Source organism: Tamandua tetradactyla, chromosome 16 (assembly GCF_023851605.1).
Source record: "Tamandua tetradactyla isolate mTamTet1 chromosome 16, mTamTet1.pri, whole genome shotgun sequence".
Taxonomy (NCBI): domain Eukaryota; kingdom Metazoa; phylum Chordata; class Mammalia; order Pilosa; family Myrmecophagidae; genus Tamandua; species Tamandua tetradactyla.
In genome coordinates, this window is record NC_135342.1 from 24,639,055 (window position 1) to 24,661,856 (window position 22,802).

Below are 22,802 nucleotides of genomic sequence, written 5' to 3' on the forward strand. Positions count from 1 at the left end.
TCCTTCACCTCCCCATGGCTCTGCGACCTTGAGCAGGTGACTTAACCTCTCCATACCTCAATTTTCCTCACCTACATAGTGGAGATAATGGGACCTCCTCATCTGGCTATTGTGAAGAATGAATGAAGTAATATATGTGAAGCCCCTAGATCCACTTCTGACAATAATAGTACTAAATATCTGTTTGCTTTTATTGTCATTGCTGTTGTTATATTCCTTACCCTACGCCCTCCTCCTAGCCCTGCATGGCCAAAGCCGTTGGAGAGCACCCTGGTGGGAAGTGGGGATGATGGTGGTGACAGTGGGGGGTCTGGAGGCTAGGGGGCATTATGAATGTACCCAGGGGCAGTTAATCATTGTGAGTGGGGTCAGGGTTCACTAAAGGGAGAGTCTGCAGAGATAAGCCTGGTCTGGTGGACAGGGCAGCCTTCCAGTGCTGAGGAGATTAGGAAGTTTAGGGAAGAGGTGTGGGGGAGGAGGACCTTGATGCAGTGGATTTCAAGATGGGGGAGCACTGGGGACTCCAGAGATCTGGGGGACTGCCATAAGACAGATTCTGAGGGGAGGCCTGGCTGGGTTTGAGGGACCCATGAGGATCTCAGAAAGAGATGGAGAGTGGCCTGAGATACTCAGTGAAGCTTGAGGGAGGGGCTTAGGGGGTTCACTATGAGAAGGGGGTTGGGCAAAGGGGGAGCAAGCAAGAAAGGCCCAAGGAGTTTTGGGTTCCATGGAAGTCACAGGGAAGGGGGAAGGGTGTGCATGGCCTTCTCTCTCTGCATGACAGAGAATGGGAACAGGGAGGAGTCAGGGCTCTCAAGGGGGTAGGACTGGTAGAGGGGATGGGAAAATCTGGGGCAAATCAGGGGGCTGGAAACCAAGGGTGTCTTAGGAGGTAGGGAGAGAAAGGTCAAAGGTTCTCAAGGGGGTTGGTGGGTGGGCTAGGGTCGGTTGGGGGAATGGGGAAAGTTTGGGGTCCTCATGGGGAAAAGAGGAATTTTGAGGTCCCTTAGAAATTGGGACATGGTCTAGAGTCCCTACCTGGGGATCAAGAAATGGTTTGACGTTTTTGAGGGTGAAAGGACTTGGTGGGGATCCACAAGAAGGAATGGGTATGGTTTGTGGTCCTGGATGGCTGGAGAGCCTGGTCTGGGTCCCCAAAAGAGGCAAGGCATGATCTGGGTCCTCCCTGACATTGATATATGGCCTGCATCCTCCTGGATACTGGGGTATGACCTGAGGTCCCTGAGGGGATAGGGCTTCGTCTGGGCTCCTCCTAAATGTTGAGGTATGGTTTAGAGACCCTGGTGGGGTAGTCTGGATCCCCTTGGATGCTGAGATATGATCTTCAGCACCCCTGGATGTTGGGTCATGGTCCAGGGTCACTGATGGGGTAAGAGGGATAGTCTGTAAAGTCTGGGGTCACCAAGGAGAGTAGGACATGGGTTTGTGGTCCTGGGTAGCTGTAGAGCATAGTCTGGGTCCCCAAAAGAGATAAGGTGTGGTCTGAGGGCCCCTTGGGCATTGAGACATGGTCCAGGAGGTTGGTTGGGAGATCTGGGGTTCCCAGGCCAGTCGGGGCGTGGTCTCGGGGGTCTCTGGAGAGGCCGACGGGCCTGGGGGTGGGGCGGGGGCGGGCCAGCGGTTCCGCAGTGGAAGGGGGTCTGCGGCCGGTCCCAGGGCCAGGGTCTGGTGGCTGCGGCCGCCCAGCCCGCCCGCTCCGGTCGGCGCCCCCTCCCCCTTTGCGGCGGTGGTGGCGGCGGGACTCGGGCGGCGGGCGGCGCGGAGGGCGGAGCTCGGCGGCGGCTCTGGAGGGAGGGCGGGAGGCGGGAGGGAGGCGGCCCCGCGGCACCGCGCCCCCTCCCCCGGCCCTCCCCCTACCATGGCGCGGAGCGAGGCGGCGGCGGCGGGGCCGGGCCCGGGGCCCCCCCGGGCTGGGTGAGCGCGGCCCGCAGCGGCTCGGGAGGCGGCGGGCGGGGGCGCCGGTGATGAGCGCGGGTGTGAGCGTGCGAGCGTGTGAGTGTGTGTCCGCGGCGCTGCGGCGGGCCCGGCGTGCGCTCGCGCGGCCCTGTGTGTGCCCGGCGCCGGCGTGTGCGGCGCCCTGCCTGTGTGGCCATCCGGGTGTGTGCTGGCTGTCGAGCCGAGGTTGTGTGACCGGCCGTGCGCGTGTGTCCACCCGAGTGGCTGCCCCTCCGCCTGTGGGTCTGGGGGGCTGTCGGGCGCGCATCGGAGGGGCTGTGTGCAGGTGTGTGTGCGTGGGTTGTGTGCCCAGGTGTGGGTCTTCCCCACCCCCAGCTAGTATGTGCGCGGCTAGCTGCGTTGGGTATTTGTGCCTGGGCTGGATCCTAGGGTACCAGCATCCGAGGATCTGTGTAGCCGGGTGTGCCGCTCGGGTGTCCATTTGTGTGTGTGTGTCTGTGGGTTGTATGTCTCCGAGGGTGTGTGTCTGTGCGTCCACGTCAGGTTCCGGGCTAGGGGCTGGGGCTCAGCACGTTGTGGGTCCAGGCCTCTGTGTAGGTTGGGGGAGGGGAGTTCGCTGCTCCCTCGGTCCATGTCAGCTGGGGGGGTCCTCAGCGGTCCTGGGGGAGACGGCCATGTCTTCCCCTTCCCGGTGGTTGGGGGAGGGGTGGGAAATGGGCGGCTGAAGTGGACAGATGGAGGATGAGAGGCTGAGGGATGGACAGATGGGCCCTGGGGGGTGGGGTGGGCGCAGACCCGGCCCTTCCCCACCCACCTCACCCCTATCCCCCCACCAGCCAGATCTCCCCAGATAGGGCCAGAGTTGCCTGCATCCAGATGGCCAGGCTGGGGGACTCTTGGGCTGCTGATGGGGGAAACCAGTGCCTTGGAATGATACTCTGGGACTCAGCCCCCCCCCCATCCTTTGAGATTCGACCTGCTGAACTCTGACCTCTGGCCCTGACTTGTGTCCTGGTTTTGGGGGTGGGTGCGTGAGGTGTGCTGGAAAGGGTGTTAGGATTTCTTTGGCCTGGGAGGTAGGTGGGGCAGGAGTGCCTTGATGTATGTCTATGTGTCAGTGCCTGTCTGTTGACTGCTACTGTGGATAAAAATTTTGTGTGCATTTGTAAGTGTGTAAATCCCACCCAACAGGGGTCTGGGCATTGTGTGAGCTTGGGTCTATTATGAGCGAACATCTCGGAGAGTCTGTGCAAAGGTGGGTCTTTTTTGTATCTGTGGGTTTGTTCGAGCCTTATGAGTGTCTGTGTCCTCCTGTGTTCTATGTATGTGTGTGAGGTGTGTATCAGCTAGTGTGTACATAGGGTATATCTGTTGGTGTAGGAATGTATTAGCTTTGCAAAGGGTCATCAGGGGGGTATGTGAAGTTGTATGAGTGTGTTAAGATATTTAAGAGTGTGTATCTTTGGTTGTACAAGTGTGTTTCTGTTATGTATATGCTCCTGTGTGTTGGTGAGTGTGCAAGAGTGTATCTGTTATAGGTGCATGTAGTTGTTTGTCTGCAAGGGGGCATGCAAGTTTCTCTGTTGTGTAAACATGCAAGGGAAAGTGTACTGGGTAGTTGTGTGCAGGTGTGTCAATCTTGAAGATAAGTGTCTGTGTTGCGAGTCCATATGTACTTCAGTTTTCTCTGTGTAATGGGGCTGTGTCTGTTCAAACAGATATGTGTAGAATGATATGCACATAGGTGCCTATGTCCCTGGCACAAGGCTGCCCCTGCTTCTGTGCCCATGGTGCTTCTGAGGCCATGTGGCAAGGCCTGTGTTATGGGTGCTGGGGTCCAGCTTGGGGACTGTGAGACACCCAGGCCCAAGGCCCATGGAGGGTGGGGAGCCCAGACCCCACTGGTGTATCCACAGAAATCCAGATGTGGAGACCTGGGTTGTAGGCGTGTGGGTTTGGCATGTACATGTGTGTTGGGGTGGGTGATTGTATGTTGGGACCCTCTGGCCCTTCCTCAGCTATCCTTACTGCTCAGATCTTTGAAATTGAAGGGCTAGGGGACCTGATATCTTGGGTTCTAAAGGATATGAAGGAATCCTGGATATGAAGGAGCAGGGGACTCAGGGATGAGGGAACTGGAGTCCCATATGTCAGGGTTTTAAGGGAGGTGGGGCTGGTCCCTGGCCTCCTTAGACCTCAGAGGACAAAGGGTTGAAGTCCTGGGCTCCTCTGTTTTGGGGGGCCACCAGTCCTAAGGTTTCCAAACATGACTCCCTGGGTGCCCATGAGACTGGGCAGAGCCTGCAGCAGGGAGGCTGAGGGAGCAATCACACCAGGGACTTCCTTGGCCAAAATGGCCTCTGAGGCAGAACCTGATGTCCCAAGAGGAGCTAGAAGGGATGTTAACAAGATCGTTTTGTTCCTTTGTAGGTACTGGCCCAGGCCCTGATTCCCTGAAGAGAGGTGAGTGGGGTTCTTATGCTGGGGAGAGAGATGTGGGGTGACTGGGCTTGTTCTCAGCCAGCTGGAGGCCTGGAGCACTGGCCTAGTAGGGATTTCAGTGCAAGGTATTGGCATGTTCCTAGGGGACAGGTGTATCCTTAGGCTGGGGGATGGTAACGAGGCCAGGAGCATTATGCTTGGCATGGTGACCAAGAAGCTCTGGGGAGCACATGGCAGTCTCAGGCCGGGAGGCTTCCCCTTTCAGGATGGGTAAGGCAGTCTGGAAAGGGAGATTTCCTTGTGATATCAGTGAAGGGTGCAAGAGAGTTTCATGACATGGAATGACACCTGCATTGGAGAGTTGAATGGACATAGTCTAATACTCTGTGTGTGTGTGTGTGTGTGTGTGTGTGTGTGTGTGTGTGCATGCCTGTGGGAAGCTCTCCTGATAGTGTGACCTGCTGTGGCTAAGAAAGAGCCAGGGAAAATAAATCATCATCATCATCATTGGTGTCATCATCATGGCAGCTAACATTTATGTAGTATGTCAGGAACTATTCTAAGCATGTTATAATGTCTTAACTCATTTCATCCTCTTAACAACCGAGTGAGGTAGATGCTATCATCACCATTTTCCAGATGAGCACACTGAGGCACAGAGAGGTGAAGTCACTTGCCTAAAGAACACAGCAGGGAGTTGGGGGTGAACCCAGGCAGTCAGGTGTGATTCTGTCCTGTGATGCTATCCTGCCTCCCAATGAATGTCAGCTATTTTATTCCTTCAATGTGAGTCCCACCCCAGTTGCGGGAGGCAGGCTCTGTATCCATTTTCTAGATCAGGGTTCTAAGCCCTAGAGACTTCACAGCCTAGCAGGTGCAGAATGGGGCTCCTAACTCAGGAGTCTGGCCTTCCAGACCAGAGTTTTCTGTCCAATACAGAGTAGTGTCCTAGAGGAAGTGAAAGACTAGTTAAGGGCTGGTGGGGTGGTGAGGTGTCCTATCTCTGACCCTTCTCTTTCTTAGCTCAAGTGCTGAGGTGCTGTCTCCTTCTGTCTGTGTCTATTTCTTCTCTGTCTCTTTTGTCTCTTTCTAGGGAACACTATCTTTCTCTCTCCCTGTCTTCATCTCTCTGCAACTCTATGTCTCAGTCTCTCTTCTCCTTATGTTGCCTTTTCTTCAGTCTCAGTTTTTCTCTCTTCACTTCAGTCTCATCCTGTCTTCCCCTTTCTTTTACGCTCTCTTATTTCTCTGCTTCTCCCTCTGAATCTGTCTCTTTCTCTGCCTCTTTCTGCCAGTCCAGCTCTCCCTCCCTCCATCTTGCCCCTCCCCACCTCTCTTTACTTCTTTTTCCCACTTCCTTGGTCTCCCCTTTCTGTGTCTATAGCCCTCCTCTCCAAGGGCAGAAGGATTAGGGGCACACTAGGCCACAATCCTGAGCTACAGATTCCCGGGAGGCAGGCAGGCAGGGGCCAGGGTACAGGGTGGGGTGGGGTGAAAACAGTTCTAGGGACGCCCCCTTTCCATCCTTTCCTCTTCACCCCCCACCCACCCCGTGTTGTGATGGGAGCTGACACATCGTGGGCTGCAGCCGCCGCAGGGGGAATCCCCGCCGGAAGGTTTTGCCTGGAGCAGAGGCATAGTGGGAGTGTGTGTGCATGTGTGCGTGTGTAGGCACATGTGGTCGTATATAGGCATGTGGGGGCCTTGCGTGTGCCTACTGGTGTGAGTGCAAAAGTCTGCCCCCTATTTAGGAGCTCAGCAGTGCCCAGGATAAAAGCAGGTGCACAGAAGATCTCCCAAGGCTGAGCAAGGAGACTATGATGTGTTTTTCTCGGACTCCCCCCAACTCCCCTTCAAACTCTCTGCCACTGCCAAAGGATGGAACCCCTAACGTTTAATGAGTGCCTACTGTGTGCTAGGCCCTGTGCTCCGTGGTGCCCCTGCATGCACTCACTGTTTTATCTCCATTTTACAGATGAAGAAACCAAGATTCAGAGAGGTTCAGACACTTACCCGAGGTCACATAGCTAGTAAGTGTCAGAGCTGGGATTTGAACCCAGGAGTATGGCTTTGAAATCCATGGCCTTAAACCCTAGTCAGCAGTGATTAAAAATATTTAACGGGTGCTAGAGGACCCAGGCTGGGCCAGGTGTCACCCCTCCAGCTGGGAGAGCAAGGGAGGTCTTGGGTCTCTTGGAGGAGGGGCAGAGGTGGGACACAGGCAGTTTACCAACGGTCATGGAAATATTTTAATCTATTAACAACTAGTGCATGCTGGTCACATCAGTCCTATGTGACCCAGTCTTCGGGAGGAGGGATCCAGGTCAGACCCCTAGCAGGACAGCCCAGGGCCGTCTCCTTCCCTTGCAGATTTCCCCTTCCACACGTCCTGCCTGCCCCGGGCACCATGGCCCCAGGCCCCTTCTCCTCGGCGCTCCCCTCGCCACCGCCTGCCGCCCTGCCCTTCCTGCTGCTGCTTTGGGCCGGGGCATCTCGTGGCCAGCCCTGCCCCGGCCGCTGCATCTGCCAGAACGTGGCACCCACGCTGACCATGCTATGCGCCAAGACCGGCTTGCTCTTTGTGCCTCCCGCCATTGACCGGCGCGTGGTGGAGCTGCGGCTCACCGACAACTTCATCGCGGCCGTCCGCCGCCGCGACTTCGCCAACATGAGCAGCCTGGTGCACCTCACCCTCTCCCGCAACACCATCGGCCAGGTGGCCGCCGGCGCCTTCGCCGACCTCCGCGCCCTCCGTGCCCTGCACCTCGACAGCAACCGCCTGGCGGAGGTGCGCGGTGACCAGCTCCGCGGCCTGGGCAACCTCCGCCACCTGATCCTCGGCAACAACCAGATCCGCCGGGTGGAGTCGGCTGCCTTTGACGCCTTCCTGTCCACCGTGGAGGACCTGGATCTGTCCTACAACAACCTGGAGGCCCTGCCATGGGAGGCGGTGGGCCAGATGGTGAACCTGAACACCCTAACGCTGGACCACAATCTCATCGACCACATTGCCGAAGGCACCTTCGTGCAGCTACACAAACTGGTTCGCCTGGACATGACCTCCAACCGCCTCCATAAACTCCCACCCGATGGGCTCTTCCTGAGGTCCCAAGGCACCGGGCCGAAGCCACCCACGCCGCTGACGGTCAGCTTCGGTGGCAACCCCCTGCACTGCAACTGCGAGCTGCTCTGGCTGCGGCGACTGACGAGGGAGGACGACCTGGAGACGTGCGCCACTCCTGAGCATCTCACTGATCGCTACTTTTGGTCGATCCCGGAGGAGGAGTTTCTGTGCGAACCCCCGCTAATCACGCGGCAGGCGGGAGGCCGCGCCTTGGTGGTCGAGGGCCAGGCGGTCAGCCTGCGGTGCCGGGCCGTTGGTGACCCTGAGCCAGTGGTGCACTGGGTGGCGCCCGATGGGCGGCTGCTGGGGAACTCGAGCCGGACCCGGGTCCGGGGGGACGGGACGCTGGATGTCACCATCACCACCCTGCGGGACAGCGGCACCTTCACCTGCATTGCCTCCAATGCCGCCGGGGAGGCTACAGCACCTGTGGAGGTGTGTGTGGTGCCTTTGCCCCTGATGGCGCCCCCGCCAGCTGCCCCACCCCCTCTCACCGAGCCTGGCTCCTCGGACATCGCCACGCCCGGCCGACCTGGTGCCAACGATTCCGCCGCTGAGCGCCGGCTGGTGGCCGCCGAGCTCACCTCAAACTCCGTGCTCATCCGCTGGCCTGCCCAGAGGCCCATTCCCGGCATCCGCATGTACCAGGTCCAGTACAACAGCTCCGCCGATGACTCTCTTGTCTACAGGTGGGTGGTGCCATCCCAGGTCCTCTTCCCTGATCTCCAGTAGCCCTCCCTCCCATCCACCCACTCCCCAAGTCTTGCTCTCAGCCCGGGATTTTGGTAGCCCATGCAGAGTTGCCTGGGGCCCTGATTTGCCCCATCTCCTTCTCTCTCTGTTTCCATCCCTCCTCTTTCTGTTTCTCATTCATTCAGCAAATCTTCACTGAGTACCTACATGAGCCAGACCAAAGCTGGGCACTGTACTTCTAACAGTGAGCTCCTGGGCTTTTACCACCCTGCTCTCACAGGCACGTGGTCTACATTACTGCTTGCCAAAGGTGTTTGATTATACACCCTGTTAGTTAAACATTTTGGAGCACAAAATATAGATCCATGTATATTTATAGTTACAGTTACATTTATATTTATAAATCATACGCCAGTGCTACTGTAACAATGCATAGGGTACATGATAGAAACAAATATGAGAAAAATACAAATATAAGTGGTTTTGACCCTCCATAATGGGTTAGAGGCCATTGCCCTTATGTGGACAGACCTGAGTGGTATAGATGGACATTAAACAGTTACTTTCTCCCATCATTGCCATTAGTCTCTTTCTCTCGTCTTCATCTGTGACCATCTCTCCCCCCTGCTCTCATTAGTCACTGAAGCCCTGTTCTGTGCCAGGCCCTGTGTGGGGCACTGAGGAAACAGGGAGACCAAGAGACATGGTCCCTGCCCTTAGGTTGCTGACAACCTAGGGGGATGAGACACAGATGACACGAGTGCATACTGCCTTGGCCTTGCTGTTTCTCTCCACCTTGGCATATTTTGAAATATTACTCTTAGCCACAGTGCTGGTACAGTGGGCACTTTATAAGTGTTGTTGGCTACATAGATGTCTCTCCTTCCTGTCTCTGCCTCCCTTGTGCACATTGAAGCATGCCTGCTGAGTGCCTAGCCCTGTGCTTGACACCACTTGGGGGTACCAGAGAGGCCAGAGGCGGTCCCCACCTTCCAGCTCCTGGGGGTGCTCAGACCTTCATAGGGACATCTGTCTCTCAGTCTCCATCTCCGTTTTCCCTGGTGCTCTCCCAGGCACATGCCTGGCATGATAGCTTTCCTAGTGTTGGTTGGATGAATAGGTGTTTCTCTTTCCCTTGTCTCTGTGTTCCTCCTCTTCCCTCTCTTTGATCCTGGGCATCAAACATTGAGTAAATGCAAACACTGAGTAGATGACTACTGTGGGTCCTGGGCTGCAAGATCGATTAGACACCTGCCTGGTCATACGAACTTCAGGGCAAACAAACGAACAAACCTAAAACCTTTATTAGTAATTCCAGGGATGCTACCTCATTCCATTGTCCCAACTGTCCTCTGAAGCAGTGATGTTTCCCCTACTCCCACCCCATCCCCATTTTACATACAGACCAACTGAAGCCCAAAGGTGATGTCATTTGGCCAAGGTTACATAGAAAGTAGCAGAGCCAAGATTCTAACCCTTACTTCCTAACTCTTAATCCTGCTCTTTTTTATACTGAATGCACATTTATTGAGCACCTACTGTTTGCCAGGCAAGGTTGTAGGGAGATGAATAAGACATTTCTGTAAATAACTCTTTACCTGTCTGCTTCTCTCTTTTCTCCTCCCTCTGACCCCTGACCACCATACATAGGGAACAGTGTGGGGAGGGGGACTGTTCACAATCTCCAGACCCTTGCAAGTATGCAGATGTTGGGGACCCTCATCCCCAGCTGGGTAACAGACCTTGGGACTCTTTTCTTCCCCTTGGGGCCATGGTTTCAGTCCTCCATTCCTTATTGCAGGTGCTTGTGCTCTGGTGCTGCAGGGGTTAACTTCCTCACTGCTGCCATGGGTGGAGGTGACATCCAACCAGAAGCCTGCTCAGCTGCTTGCCTGGGCCTTCCGGCCAATTAGATACACATGGGCTCCATCGTTCTTAAGGAGCCAGCGTCTGTCCTTGAAAGGGGGAGCCCCTAGCAACTGGTTATTTTGGGAGAAGGAGAAAGAGGAATCCAAGAGAACCTGAAAGGGGAGATGAGGGAGAAGAAGACTGGAAGCCAGGGGGACTAGGGAATGGTTGGGGTGGGAGGGCAGTGGTCTGTGAAATGGCAGGCCCAGGCAGCCAAAGTGGGTGGGCCTTTTAGGAAGGGGTTGGGCCATGACTTAAAGTCCTTGGTAGGAGGGTGACCCCTGGTGATGGGGAAGCTCCCTGGAGGTGAGGTAGCTGAGGTGGGGGTCTCAGAACCAGAAGGTAGCCCTGCTGGAGGGGAAGGTAAGGAAGCCTGGGGAGGTAGGGGAGTGGCTTTGGGAGGAGGTGGCATTTGCTCTGCCAGATCCCAACTGCAGATGGAGTGGGTGGGCTTTGTCCTTGGAGACCCACTAAAAGCAGTGTGTCTTTACAGGAAAGGAGAGCCTGAAAGGTGGAGTGCTGGGCATGCAAGTCAACGTGGCCCTGGATGTCTGGTTTAGACAAGGCTGGGTGTGGCTACTTGGATGTGTGGAAGGGACATGCCCACCAGAAGAGGGGCCTAGTGGTACTGGTCTTCCAGAGGGGAGGCGTCTGATTGATGGGGAGATACAACTGGCAGTAGTGTGTGAGACAGCAAGGGTTACTGGCCAACAGGGGCTGGGATGCTCTCTAATAATGATAGTATTATTGCCAAGTGCCAGACACCACATCTATGATATAGGGACTTTTATTATACCCACTGGGAGGAACAGGTACAGAGAAGTTAAGAAACTTGCCTAAGGTCACAGAGCTAGCAAGTAGCCAAGGAGAGATTCAAAACCAGGCAGTCTGGTTCCAGACTTTATCAGCTTAACCACTTCTCTACACTGCTCCTCACTTGAGGGCATGGCCTACATATAGCTTGGCAATGCTTGACCCTAGTATAAATGAAACTTACCTGGGAGCGTGGCTTGGTGACTCGTGCCTGTACAGGGTGGGGCATGCACATGAGGGAGGTGGAGGAGATAGGATAAGGAGAAGGGCATGCAAAGGGTGAACGTGGTCCTGGGCACAGTAGGGGAGCATTTCCCAGTGGCCACAGTGCTGTAGCTTAGAGGGGTGTGACTTGTGTCATTGGCCCCTTAATGGATAGGGATATATAGATGAGTGACCTGAAAAACTGTCAGTGTAGCGGATGGACACAGCTAAGGGATGTGTTTACCCAAAGGTGGGGGTGAAGATGAGGGGGAGTGGTCTGCATCATGGTTCCCTTAAAGGACAGGAAAGGTAGAAATGAACAAGAAGGGCATCTATTGTCCCTGTGGGAGTAAGACTGCATGCACCTGCAGGTGGAGCATACAGATAAAGGGGAGTGTACTGGTCCCTGAAGGATGGAAATATGTAGATGAGCTTGAATGGCAGATGTCCCAGTTGGGAATGAGACAGCCCTAGGGGGTCCCTTACAGGAGCCTGAATTTGTAGAGGAGGGAACACGAATGGCAGCTATTGCCCCAGAAGGTGCTGAGACACAGCCAGGAGGTGTGTCCACCTGGGGGCGTGGACTGTGTCAATGGTACTGAAAGAGTGGGAATATTTCATGAGAGTTCTTGAAAGGCTGTGTTTGTCTCAGGAGGGGGTGAGACTCCTGTAGGGGCTTGTGGTTTGGTGTCTACTGTCCGCTGCCAGTGGTGCTTGCAAATGAAGGGACCTGGTCCAGGATGGGGCTGCTCATGCCCTAACCCCGCCTCTTCCTGCAGGATGATCCCGTCCACCAGCCAGACATTCTTGGTGAATGACCTGGCGGCGGGCCGCGCCTATGACCTGTGCGTGCTGGCGGTCTACGACGACGGGGCCACAGCGCTGCCCGCCACGCGCGTGGTGGGCTGCGTGCAGTTCACCACGGCTGGGGACCCGGCGCCCTGCCGCCCGCTCCGGGCCCATTTCCTGGGCGGCACCATGATCATCGCCATCGGGGGCGTCATCGTCGCCTCGGTCCTGGTCTTCATCGTCCTGCTTATGATCCGCTACAAGGTCTACGGTGACGGAGACGGCCGCCGAGTTAAAGGTACCTCCCGGTCGCCGCCGCGGGTCAGCCACGTGTGCTCGCAGACCAACGGCGCAAGCGCACCACAGGCCCCTCTGCCGCCCGCGCAGGACCGCTACGAGGCGCTGCACGAGGTGGCTTCCTCAGCCGCGGCCGCGGTGGCCATCGAGGCGAAGGCTGCAGCAGCGGAGGCAGTTTCCGCAGAGTCCGAAGCGGTCCTTGGACGCTCTTTGGGTGGCTCAGCCACGTCGCTGTGTCTGCTGCCGTCGGAGGAAACCACCATGGAGGAGCCTCGGGCCGCCATGGGCCCTCGGAGGAGCCGTTCTGGGGCCCTGGGGCCACCGGCTTCGGCGCCCCCCACTTTGGCTCTGGTTCCTGGGGGGGCCCCGGCCCGGCCGAGGCCACAGCAGCGCTATTCATTTGACGGGGACTACGGGGCGCTTTTCCAGAGCCACAGTTACCCGCGCCGCGCCCGGCGGACAAAGCGCCACCGGTCCACGCCGCACCTGGACGGGGCTGGAGGGGGCGCGGCCGGGGAGGACGGAGACCTGGGGCTGGGCTCCGCCAGGGCACGCCTGGCTTTTACTAGCACCGAGTGGATGCTGGAGAGTACCGTGTGAGCGGCGAGCAGGCGTGCCCGGATGCCTCGGTGTCCTGGACAGATGCCAGCCGCTGGGACGCTCTGGGCAGGACACGGGGAGAAAGGCAGCGCCCTAGACATCGGACTGGAGGGGGGACAAGCTCTTCTCTTCCCTGGAGGGGGCGGGGTGGCCTTAGGCTGCCAAGGTCTCAAGGCCAAGGTCTAGCGCCCAGGGGTGATGGGGGTGGCCACCCAGCTCCCCTCCCCGATGCGCTCTCATCCCCCTCCTGCCCCTCCCCCCGCACGCTCGCGGACCTCGCTGGAGCCGGTGCCTTACACAGCGAAGCGCGGGGAGGGGCAGGGCCCCCCCACACTGCAGCACTGAGACACGAGTCCCCTCCCCCCGCCCGGGACCGGGGCAGGAGCGAGGGGCCCATTTCTTGTATCTGGCTGGACTAGATCCTATTCTGTCCCGCGGCGGCCTCCAAAGCCCCCACCCTACTCCCTTCACCTCCCTAGTCCCGTCAGGCCTGGCTTGGGGTCCCCCTTTCTCTGTCCCCCCTCGTTTATCTCCATCCCACCCCCTTGTTGTCTACCTCTTCTCTGTCCTTCCCAATTTGCCTCTCCTTTCTCTGTCCCCTTGTCTCTTTTCCCTCTTATTTGGTCCAGTCTCCTGTCTCTCCTGATTTCCTGGCCCCACTACACATTTTCCCGGGCAGGTCCCATTGGAAGGACCAACTTTCCCCGATTCTTCCTGGTTTCCCAAATAAATCCCCACGTTAACAAAATCCAAAACCAAATCCCCTGCCCTTACCAGAGCCGGGACCCTCCGCCGCAGCAGAATTAAACTTTTTTCTGTGTCTGAGGCCGCTCTGCGTGACCTCTATGTGTGTCCGTGTGTGTTTTGAACAGGAGGGTGTCCTAGATTGCAGCATAATTTCTATAAGTGAGACTACAGGAAGGGTGGCTGACTGGGGCCAAGGAGACTGGCAGATAGACTCCTATCCTCTGAGACTTAGAGGTGGGTGATAATAAAAATAAAATGATAATAGCTAACACGTGAGTGCTTACTATGTGCAAGCACTGTTTGAAGCACTTTTCATGTCTTAAGTCAATGAATCCTCATTCAACTAGGAGGTTGGTACTGTGACACCATTTTTACAGGTGAGGAAAAAATGAGGCCCAGAAGAGTTAAGTAATTTGCCTAAGGTCGCACAGCCAGAAGCTGACCAAATTGGGATTTAAAGGCAGGCAGCCTGGCTTCTGAATCTGCTCTTAATCACATCACTCCACTGTGAAACAGTTATTGGACATACGTTCCACATGCTGGCATGGTGCTAAGCACAAGTCCTTCACTGAATCCAAAAGCTGTGTGAAGTAGATATCTTTGGTGCCATTTTATTGACAGGAATCTGACTCAGAGAGAGGTGAAATCATTTGCCCAAGGTTCCTCAGTAAGTAGGTAGTGGACCCAGCAGTTGGGCCTCAATCTCCATTCCTTACCATTACAGTATGTTGTTCAAGGATCTGTGTCTAGAGGCTGGGGAATGGCCCTAATGACCTTAGCTGAGTGTGGTTACCCAAAGCGAGCCTGATTGCATGGGGGTGGGGGAGGGAGAGCTTATTGGATGCTCCAGGCTTTGGAATCCAAGGTACCCTAGGGGAAGAAGGGGACTACTGGGGGCACAGAGGATGGTATGGGAAGGGGAGTTTCTTAGGTGAGGTTGGGGAGTTGTGGCAGGGGAAGGAGCTGGTTGGAGGGGGGCACCCTATCTCTTGTGGGGGTCCCTGCAGTGAGAGCTTCTGCATCCTGGGAAGGAAGAAGAGAGGCTTCTTGCCAGCCGTGGGCCTCCCTGAGGCCTGGGGAGGAGGAGAGTAAGACAGAAATAGAAACAGAGCAGGAGAGAGGGAGATGGATCTGGGCAGACAGGGTGGGAGGCAGCAAGGACCGAGGCATCAGAGAATCATAGGCCAGGAAGCTCCCTCACCTGAAGGCCCAGCCACACTTACTCCTCTCAGACATCACGACTCCCTCCCAGGTACTGAGGGCTTCCAGCATACCCAGCCCTGCTCACAAACCCACTCTGATACATGGATAAAGAGCTCGCAATCCAGTGCCTGGCATTCATGAAATGGAATTACTTGGTTAAGCATGATTGCATTATTTGTTTTTTAGCATGCGTAGGCACTAGGAACCCAACCTGGGTTTCCCGCATGGCAGGCGAGAACTCTGCCACTGAGCCACCGTGGCCCGCCCAACATGATTGCATTTTAAATCCTGCAACAGACATGTGTAGTGTGTGGACCTGATTTTGCAGATGAGGAAACAAGCTCAGAGAAGTTAAGGAGCTTGCCCAAGATTACACAACCAGTAACGGCAGAGCCGTGAATAGAAAGCTGCCTCCAAAGCCTGCACACCTACCACTCAGACTATTTTTTCTCTTACTCACTTGATAGAGATTTGAGTATGTCCTGTTTACCTGACCCCGTGCAGGGGATACAGTAGTAAACAAAGCAGACAAATAAAACAAGAAAACCCTGTCCCGTGGGGCTTATATTCTAGAAGCGGCGTGGGGGTGGGGGAACAGTAAACAAATGAGCAAATAAATAATGAAGAGTGTGATGGTAAATAAGTGCCATATAAAGAATGGAAATGGAGTGATAGGACAGGGCATGACTAGGAAGTCTTTAGGTGGGCATGTCAGAGAGGATAATGTAGCTGAAGAAATCCACTGTGGGAAGATCCAGGGAAAAGCATTTCAGGCTAAAGGAAACAGTGTGTGCAAAGGCCCTGAGGCAGGAGTGTACTTGGTGTGTTGGGGGTGGTGTGGAGTGAGACAGAGTGGAAGGTGAGGAAGTGGGAGAGGCAAGCAGGGAGCAAATTTGGAAGAGTCTTGTAGGCTGTGGTGAAGTCAAGATCATTTTCTCAGCAGTGGGAAGCCAATGGAGGGTTTTGCAGAGGTATGTGGTCTGATTTCCATACAGACCTGGCTTTGGGTGGGGCATGCCTACCTTAAAAACAAAAACAAGAACTGCCATCCACCCATTGGCATATTCAGGGTCCACATGGCCCCTGATCCAGCCCTTTGGATGACTCCCCTTTCACTTTACCTGTAATCCCATGCCTTCATCTAATAGCTAACCATTTGTCAATGACAAGCTGTTGCTTTTCAAAATTGACAGCTTCCAACCTAAGGAACAGGTACTAGGTGGAAGAGGGCCTAGTATCATCCAAGAGGAATGCATCTGTTCTGTCCTTGGCCCTGTGCTGGGCACTGGAGACACAGAGGTGATAAGACAGACCCAGTCCCTGCCCTCCCGGAACTCAGAGAGACAGGCGAGGGGGTGGGGGAGGCCCTGGCTGCAGTGATCAGGGCTGGGATGGGGGCAACACGGGAAACAGTGGGAGTCCAGAGGAGCTGCCTGATCAGGATAGAGGATCAGTGAAATTTATTAGTCAGGATCTTTTGGTGGCAAGTGATAGAAACTCAGCTTGACTGGATTAGGCATAGAAAAGGCATTTATTGGCTCGCCTAGCTAGGAAGGAAACAGAATTAAGAGCCTCAGGAACTAGAACCCAGCTCAACCTCACCAAGACTAACTCACCTCACCTTTCTGCTTGTCCCAGCTCATTTCATTCCCAGCAACTACACGTAGTGGGGAAAATGCATGCTGATTTATTTAGACACCATAGCCCAAAGCCAAAATGGCTTCTCCTCCAGTTCTAAATGAAAAAATTAGGGCAGGGCTTGGATTGGCCTGACTGGGCTCACATGGCCACCTTTGCACTGATTGTGGCATCTAAAAGAATGGGATGCTGTGAATGACCAAGCAGGAGTCACATGTCCAGGTGGTGTGGCCTTGAGGGAGGGGGCTTTTTGCTAAACATTGAGTTGAACCTTATGAACTTGCCAGTTTTGTTGGTCAGAAATGCTAGAATATTGGTGATTTAGTATGGTTCAACCTACATAGAAAAAGAATAGTAAAGTTTGTTGGGCATATAAAAGCCCTGATTGCGGTGGTGAGAGAGTAGTAGGGAACCCACAAGCTGAGGAAACATCTTATGCTAAGGCCTTTATGAGGAAGGACGAGGGAAGGCTTATCACGTTGTCTGGAGACGGAATGCTCTGATTGGTCAAGCCTGAGTCACGTCTTCAATCAAATGAGGGCGTGGGAAAGGGGGTCATTCGCCAAAGGAAAATGGAGGCATTTTTTACCAGGAGAACTGGATGCTGGGCAGCAAAAGCAAAAATATATACAGTTCAAAATCCCTCCTCTAAAGTTCACGTCTCAAAGCAGAGATTGGTAACTTCATTTCCATCACCACACTCATAACTGATGAAGGACATAATATGCTTGAAATCAGACATGTCCTATATGATTTGAATTTTATCCTTAGATAAAAATTGACACTTTCTCTGAGTTCAGCATTGGGCATACGAGAGATGGATTTGTGAGAATGAATTTGGCTGCAAGAAACAGAAAACCCAATTAATATATGGCTTCATCATTAAAGACATTCAGTTATCTAAGAAGGCTGGAGTTAGGGGATTCTGGGGTTTGGTGAAATGTCTTATTGATATCACCAAGGCTCCAGGCTCCTACACTTTTGTTCCACTTTCCTTAGAATGATGGCTTCATATCCTAGGCTTGTTGCCTCCTGGTCACGATGGCTGCTGCAAATCCATACCGACGAACTGCGGAGGAAGGAAAGGCACAAGTGGAAAAGGGGTTTCTTTGTATCATGGAAGAAAAAAATCAAATAATAAGAGTGGCAGCAACCAACACATATATGGGACTTACATTGTGCCAAGGACTGTCTTAAATTCTTTATATAAATTAATATATTTAAGAAGCTCTTTGGTTACATGGCCGCCCCAAGCTGCAAGGGAGTCTGGGAAAACAGATGTCAGACAAAGTGGAAAGAAATTCATGCCCTAATCAGGGCACTTTGCTGGTCCTCCCATCCCCATCCAAACTGGGGTTCTGTTAACAAGAGAGAAAGGGAGAATGGCTATTTTGTGGGCAACCCACAAAATCTGTCATTCACAGACCTTATCATGTAGTGGAGTGGCTGTGGGGGCCATGTTATTCCTAGTGTTTAGCTATACCTACAACCCACAGGGTCCTAATTAAGAAAATACTCAAGAATGCCAAGGAGTGAGAGTTATGGGATTGTGGGTATAGTTCTGAAGCTCCTGTCATGTGAGAAAAAGTCAGCCATTCAGAAACTTCAGTGGGTTACTACTCTTGGTAATAAATTTCTTATGACAAACATCACAATGGATTGTGATGGGATGGAGGCTGTTACAAATGTGCATTGCTGCATAAGTAACCAAACTGAGTGGCATAAAATGAAACTCAATTATGTTCACAGTGTCTATGGGTCAGGAACTTGATCGGGGCCTGGTGAGGATGTCTCTGCTCCTCGGTAGCTGGAGGCTGGAATCAGCTGGGGCTTCTTCACTCATGTCTGGTATCTGAGCTGGGATGATTGGAAAGGTGGGATTAGCTGAGACTGATTCCTGGAGAATCTACAAATGGCCTCAACAAGTTGTTTGGGCTGGCTTTTCACAGCCATGGTGATTGGGTTCTAAGAAGGAGCAACTTGAGAGGGAGTGTCAAAAGAGAATTAGGTTGGATGCTGAATGGTCTTTTATGATTTAGGGTTGGAAGTCACACAGCCTCACTTCCACTGCATCCTCTTGGTTGTAGCTGAAGTCACAAGTCCAGATTCAATGAGGGGACATTGACCCCACTCCTTGGTGGCAGGAATGTCAAAGAATTCGTGAGCACTTTAAACAAAAATCACGACAAGCACTGTCCATGAGCTGGAAGATGGTATGCAAACTACTTAACTGGTCTGATCGATCAGAATGCATGATGGCCACACACAGGGACAGATCTTGGGACATCCTTCCCCCTCCCCACACCCCCTTCCCCATAACTACACCAGTCACTCTCTTTTTTTTTTTTTTAATTGTGGTAACATAAATACGTTATAGCATTTTCCATTTTGACCACTTTCAAGTATACAATTCAGAGATGCTAATTATATTCACAATGTTGCAGGCACTAATTCTTGGGTTTCTGAATTATGGGGAGATCTGGGTGTCCCAAGGGAGGGACGGAGTATGTGGGAGGAGAGTCGCTCAGGGGGATCTTAAGAAATGGCTGTTTACCAACTGGTATGCTACTATTTCAAAATTTTAACAACAGAAGCAGTGCTACCATTGGCAATCCTCTGGGTCAGTACTGCCCCAAATTCATGACCTTCCTTGGAACCTCTGGGTGCTGTTTTAGACTACCTACCCCAGGCCCATTTCCCACCCTCTTTCTGGCTGGCAGAGCTCTAATTTTGTTCGGGTGCTCACCTTCCTTGGGCATGCTCCCAGGGTGAATTTTGGATGATCTGAGACGATCTTTGGAATTCCAGCTTCCTTGCCAGTGACTGGTTTAGCCTTATGTATTTGCCTAGATTCTAGCAAGTACATGTACATCCAGTAGGGAGTTTCTGGGAAAGGTTCTCTTTGCTCTTAGAAACTTTGGGGATGGGGGTGGGGGAGGGGAATCAAGGTCCCAGATGTTGTGAAGAAGCTGTAAGCTACCCACACCGTGCCTTGTCCATGTTTGCGACCTGCAGAGCATAAAAATATGGTTGTTGTTTCACTCCCCTCAGTTGAGGGTGGTTTGTTATGGCTTGGAGGTTGCTGTCTGAGACAGCTGGAGCATGGTGGCCATCTTGGGACCGTGAGGTTGCCATGACTGAGTGAGTTAACCAGCCTTGGAACTGACATTTTGTTGTGTGTGATAATAAACCCATTGTTGTTTTAGTGATTTAAATTGGGGTTTCTGATTACTTGCAGCCTAAAGCATCCTGACTGAAATAGACTCCTTGGACAGACATAAACCCAAGCATAAAATTGCACACACACTCACACACACATGGATGTTTGTGTACATGTGAGTGCATAGTTATTTCAGTTAGACTCAGGTATTGGGCAGACACTTAGATGCACACGTACTGTCATAGAACTTCAGACACGCACAAATGTACACAACCAGTCACGAGCATAAGGTGCACCACACAGACATCCACACTTGGTCACAGACCCACAATCACACAGATGGATTCACCTATCACAGAAGGTTCCAACTCTTCAGTTTATTTGTACATATTGTATAAAAGTAGAAAAATAGACATTTCTTATGGGTTTAAGTCAGGGCTGTGGCCCCATAAATACTGAGTGAGGTGAAATAATTTAAGGCATAAATATGGTATGGGGTGGCAGATGGGCGTGGGGTGGGCCCAGATTCTCAGACGCACAGGTCTCCGCTGGCGACGCACTTCAGGTCGCGAACGAGGAGGCGGAAGAGGTTGAAGGTGACCGAGGCTTCCAGGCAGCTCTGGGACTCCTGCGGGAGAGACGGGGGTTCCCATCGGCCTCAGCCTCTCCCCGCCCCAGGCCCCGGCAGCCGACCCCCGCCCCGCCCACTCACCCTCTTCGGGGCCTCCTGGAGCCGGTGCAGCCAGCGGCGGAGGCGGCCCCGGGGCCTGGGCCCTGCTGTGGGCTGAGCCGGGATCTGTGGGCAGAGGAGGGTCATGCGTGAGGCCGGGTCTGGGGGTGTCCGAGCCCACGGCCACGGCCTGGGCGCCCCGCGGACTCACGCAGGCCTGGAGCTCGGAGTGGATGTGGCGCAGCGTGAGGAGGGGCTGGTCCAGGACGTCCCCCAGGGCCGAGTTGGCCAAGGCTTCCAGGACCTTCCGCGTCAGGGCCAGCTCAGCTTCCAAGGCCACGGGGCGCTCCCACACCTGAGCAGAGGAGACGGGGGACAGGTGAGGGAAGCAGGTGCAGGTGTAGGTGAGGGGGAAAAGTCAGGAAGGATTGGCAAGAAGGCAGGGGTTGGGCAGGCCACGGTGGCTCAGCAGGCAAGAATGCTTGCCTGCCATGCCAGAGGACCTGGGTTCGAGTCCTGGTGCCTGCCCATGTTTAAAAAAAAAAAAAAAAAAAGGCAGGGGTAAGTGGGGACCAGGTAGGGAGAACAGGGGAGGAGGGAGAGTGATATGGGGCACAGGATGGGGTATATGATGGGGGGGAGAGGAGACAGGGACAGATGATGAGTCCGGTGAGAGGGAGACAGGAGAGGGCACACATGAGGAAGGATGCAGATGACGAGAATACTCGTCGGGAAGAAAGGTAAAGAGGGAGACAGGTGAGGGGACATGGAAGACATGTAAAAGGGAGACTCATGGGGGTCACAGAAGTTGGAGGGACAGGGGATACAGATGGGTGAGAAGAGAACAGATTAGAGACAGAGGTGGGAAAGGGACAGTGGGGTACATAGGAGAGATGGGCTGATGTTGAAAAATCAGCAAAAGAAAGACGGTGAAGGACATGGCTGAGAGTCAGCAGAGAGGAAGGCAGGTGAGAAGGGAAGGGGGGATCAGTGCCCAGGGCAGGCAGGGGAAAGCTGAACAAGGCAAGGGGCACAGGCATTGGGTAGACTGGGGACACATGAAAGAGGAAAGAAGAGAGAGATGAGAAGGAGCAGTTTAAGAATTGCTGTGAGACGGCCAGGACTGGGAGATAGGGAAGTGGGAACTGAGAATAGGGACACAAAGGTGGAGGGAGAGGTGGAGGAATGACAGGTACACAGGACAGGTAAGGGGAGATCAGGGAGAGGGAAGGACAGATGAGCTAAAGCAGGTGAAGAGGCCACCTAAGGAGACAAGGGAGAGGGGCCAGGTGAGGGCAGGGGGCACCCTGACTTCTAACTCACCTGCAACTGCCTCAGGTCCCAGGTCTTGGGGAAGAGGGAAGAGTTGCACCTGCAGTCCTTCAGCAAGAGTGACTCTTCCTAGAGACCAAGAGCAGAGGTGAGCCCACTGCACGAAGGCTGGAGGCTGGCCCATAGAAGGAGGGATAGAGGTCAGCCCCCAGCAGCAGGTTGGTCACTGTGGGAGGGGTAGAGGCTAGTCCCCAGTAGCAGGACTCACCAAGGCATCCTTGCCCCTCTTGAAGGCTTCCACTTCTCGCGGCGACAGAGATCTGAACCTGCCAATGTGGCAGCCCCTCCTGGCTGTGGTGGGTTTGGAGATGGGACCAGGGTCTGCTCTGGCCAAGCCCAGCATCGCAGCTGCCAGCATCAGAACACAAGTTGCAGCCATTGCCAAATCGCAAGTGGTTCCCTGGCTGCATGGTTCTGCTTTTTAACCAGGCTGCATGAGCAATCCCCGCTGATGTGTGTAAAGTGAAAAGGCACATGGAAATCGGAATCTCCTCCGGACTTAAACCATGTGAGTGTGCAGGTGTGGGCGGGGCCGGTTGAGCCCAGTCCAGCGCTGCTGAGAACGGAAGGGAAACTGAAATTCAGTCCCAGGAAGGAGCCTTGTTTCTGAGAAGTCTCCGTGCCTGGAGAATCTTCGGTGTAGGACCCCTGGGAAAGCTTGCAGCTAGTTGACTTCAGGGAGCATCTGTGGCAGGTAGCGGGATTGGATGCTCGCTGGAGGACGCTCACAGTGGGGTGGGGACTTGGGGTTGCGTGGATCTGGCTGTCTGAGTGGCAGAATGATGGCTTCCTTCGGTTGCTTTAAGCCTGTTCATTTCCTCCTCCTAACAGCTCCAAGAGGATGTATCTGTTTTATAATCATCCCCATTTTATAGGTGAAGTATCTGAGTTACAGGTCCCACGGCTAGTTAATGACACAAATGGGGTTTGAACAGCCCCATGAGCTTACCCCTATTCTATATGTGCCAAGGTATAAGGTGGAAATCTCTGGTGTCTTAGGCTCTCTTACCTTTCTTTCTGGGTAGCACCAAAGGGGTAGAGAGCTTTTTATTCACTGGGGTGAGAACATTTACTAGGGACTAGAGGGGTTGCCTAGGGAGAAGGCAGAGAGGAGGCTGCCAGAAGGCAGGTGGCGAGTTTGTTGGTTTACTAGCCTCACTCCCCTGCAGTAATAATAATTGTGTAGCAGGGAGGAAAGGGCTCCGATGAGCAAACACTTCATATTTTTCATTACTTTATTTTTTTCTTGGCCCTTAGATGGAGAA

The 22,802-nt window shown here is 53.9% G+C and overlaps 2 protein-coding genes across 2 annotated transcripts; one reads left to right on the forward strand and one right to left on the reverse strand.

Annotated features, from left to right (window-relative positions):
• Positions 1-1,879: 1,879 nt before the first annotated feature.
• On the forward strand, positions 1,880-13,784 carry LRFN1 (leucine rich repeat and fibronectin type III domain containing 1). Its single transcript, XM_077133616.1, has 5 exons — positions 1,880-1,935; positions 4,348-4,380; positions 6,335-6,389; positions 6,730-8,172; positions 11,881-13,784. The coding sequence occupies exons 4-5, from the start codon at positions 6,767-6,769 to the stop codon at positions 12,785-12,787; spliced, it is 2,313 nt and encodes a 770-aa protein (XP_076989731.1). The 5' UTR covers positions 1,880-1,935; positions 4,348-4,380; positions 6,335-6,389; positions 6,730-6,766; the 3' UTR covers positions 12,788-13,784.
• A 6,280-nt stretch (positions 13,785-20,064) lies between these two features.
• On the reverse strand, positions 20,065-21,916 carry IFNL1 (interferon lambda 1). The gene is made up of 5 exons (XM_077133617.1): positions 21,746-21,916; positions 21,529-21,606; positions 20,417-20,560; positions 20,248-20,331; positions 20,065-20,163 (listed from the first exon to the last, which is right to left on the reverse strand). Exons 1-5 carry the CDS (start codon positions 21,914-21,916, stop codon positions 20,065-20,067), a joined length of 576 nt encoding a protein of 191 aa, XP_076989732.1.
• Between the last annotated feature and the right edge of the window lie 886 nt (positions 21,917-22,802).